This window comes from Monodelphis domestica, chromosome 3 (assembly GCF_027887165.1).
Source record: "Monodelphis domestica isolate mMonDom1 chromosome 3, mMonDom1.pri, whole genome shotgun sequence".
Lineage (NCBI taxonomy): Eukaryota > Metazoa > Chordata > Mammalia > Didelphimorphia > Didelphidae > Monodelphis > Monodelphis domestica.
The window spans coordinates 10,042,678-10,044,038 of NC_077229.1; the positions used below are offsets into that span (position 1 = coordinate 10,042,678).

General features: G+C 59.5%; 1 gene segment (V, D, J or C); it reads left to right on the plus strand.

The window, feature by feature from the left end:
• Window positions 1–335: 335 nt before the first annotated feature.
• LOC100619602 (immunoglobulin lambda variable 4-69-like) lies at window positions 336–1,091 on the plus strand. The segment is given in 2 exon segments: window positions 336–631; window positions 760–1,091. Coding segments are annotated over 2 exon segments (378 nt in total).
• The last annotated feature ends 270 nt before the right edge of the window (window positions 1,092–1,361 follow it).

The window sequence follows — 1,361 nt, forward strand, 5'->3', positions numbered from 1 at the left end:
CTGGATCAGTGCCTGCTAGCAGGGAGTGAAAAGTGCAAGAGGCCAGGCCAGGGAGGGGGCTGAGGACAGGGGCTGCTCTGGGTGCCTCAGGCTGGGGCTCAAGGGAGGCTCCACCTTTGGGTGGGATGAACAGAAGAGGCAGCAGAGACCTTCCTCTTCCTGGAGGCTCTGAGCTCTGCCTCCTTGTGACCTGGATGTTTGCCATTTAGCCAGCAGGGGACACTGTGGGGCTGTCATGGGCAGGCAGGGAGGGCCTGGGGAGCCTGGAGGTGTTGGGGGAGGGGTGAGCCCAGCTGGCTGTGCCTGTGGCTGCTCTGAGCCCTGTGATCCCCCCTGGGTGACGTCTCAGCTGGGCTGGAACAAGTGACTCCAACAACTCCCCTGCATGAAGGGCTGCCTCCCCCGGGACCCTGAGAGAGGATGCAGGTGGGGTCTAGAGGAGGCTGGAGCAGGCCCAGATTTGCATCAATCCCCACCTGCCCATCAGCCACCATCACGGGGTAACCAGGAGAGAATAAGAGGGAGCTGAGAGAGGCCAGACTCAGCTGGGAGCTCTTTGAAGCTGAGCTCTCGGGTCCTCTCACCATGGCCTGGCCTCTTGTCTGTCTCTCACTGCTCTCCTTCTGCTCAGGTCAGGACCATCCCAGACCTCCCCTTTGGCCTCCTCCTCCCTCTCTGTTCTTGCCTCTCAGGAGGATCTCAAAGCACCTTCTGGCTTCCTCCTTGTTCAGGGTCATTAATGAGTCTCTCTGTTTGCAGGCTCCCTCTCCCAGGCTGTGGTGACTCAGCCTCCCTCTGTGTCTGCAGCCCTGGGGAGCTCGGCCAGACTCTCCTGCACCCTGAGCAGTGCGTCCAGTGGTTATCGTGTTGGTTGGCACCAGCAGAGCCCAGGAAAGGCCCCTCGGTACCTCCTGTATGTCGGCAGCAGTGGAGGTACAGGCAGGGGCGACGGGATCCCTGAGCGCTTCTCTGGCTCCGGATCTGGGACGAACCGATTCCTGTCCATCAGCAATGTCGAGCCCGAGGATGAGGCCGATTATTACTGCCAGTCAGATTACTACTCTGGTGGTAGCTATGCTTCTACACAGTGATGCATTCAGTGAGGAAGTGGGACAAAAACCTCCCACCCAGCGCAGGCCCAGCTTCATGCCTGGCCCCACTTACCCACCCACTCAACTGCCAGGAGCCGGTCAGGACTGGCTCTGTATCACTTTCTCTGTCTTCATCACCCTCTCTCTCTCTCCCTCCCTCCCTCTGTCTCTCTCTCTCTCTCTGTCCCTTTTTGTCTCTCTGTGCCCCCTTTTCTGTCTGTCTCTCTCCCCTCTCTTTCTCTTCTCTCTCTCTTCCTCCCTCTCTCCCTC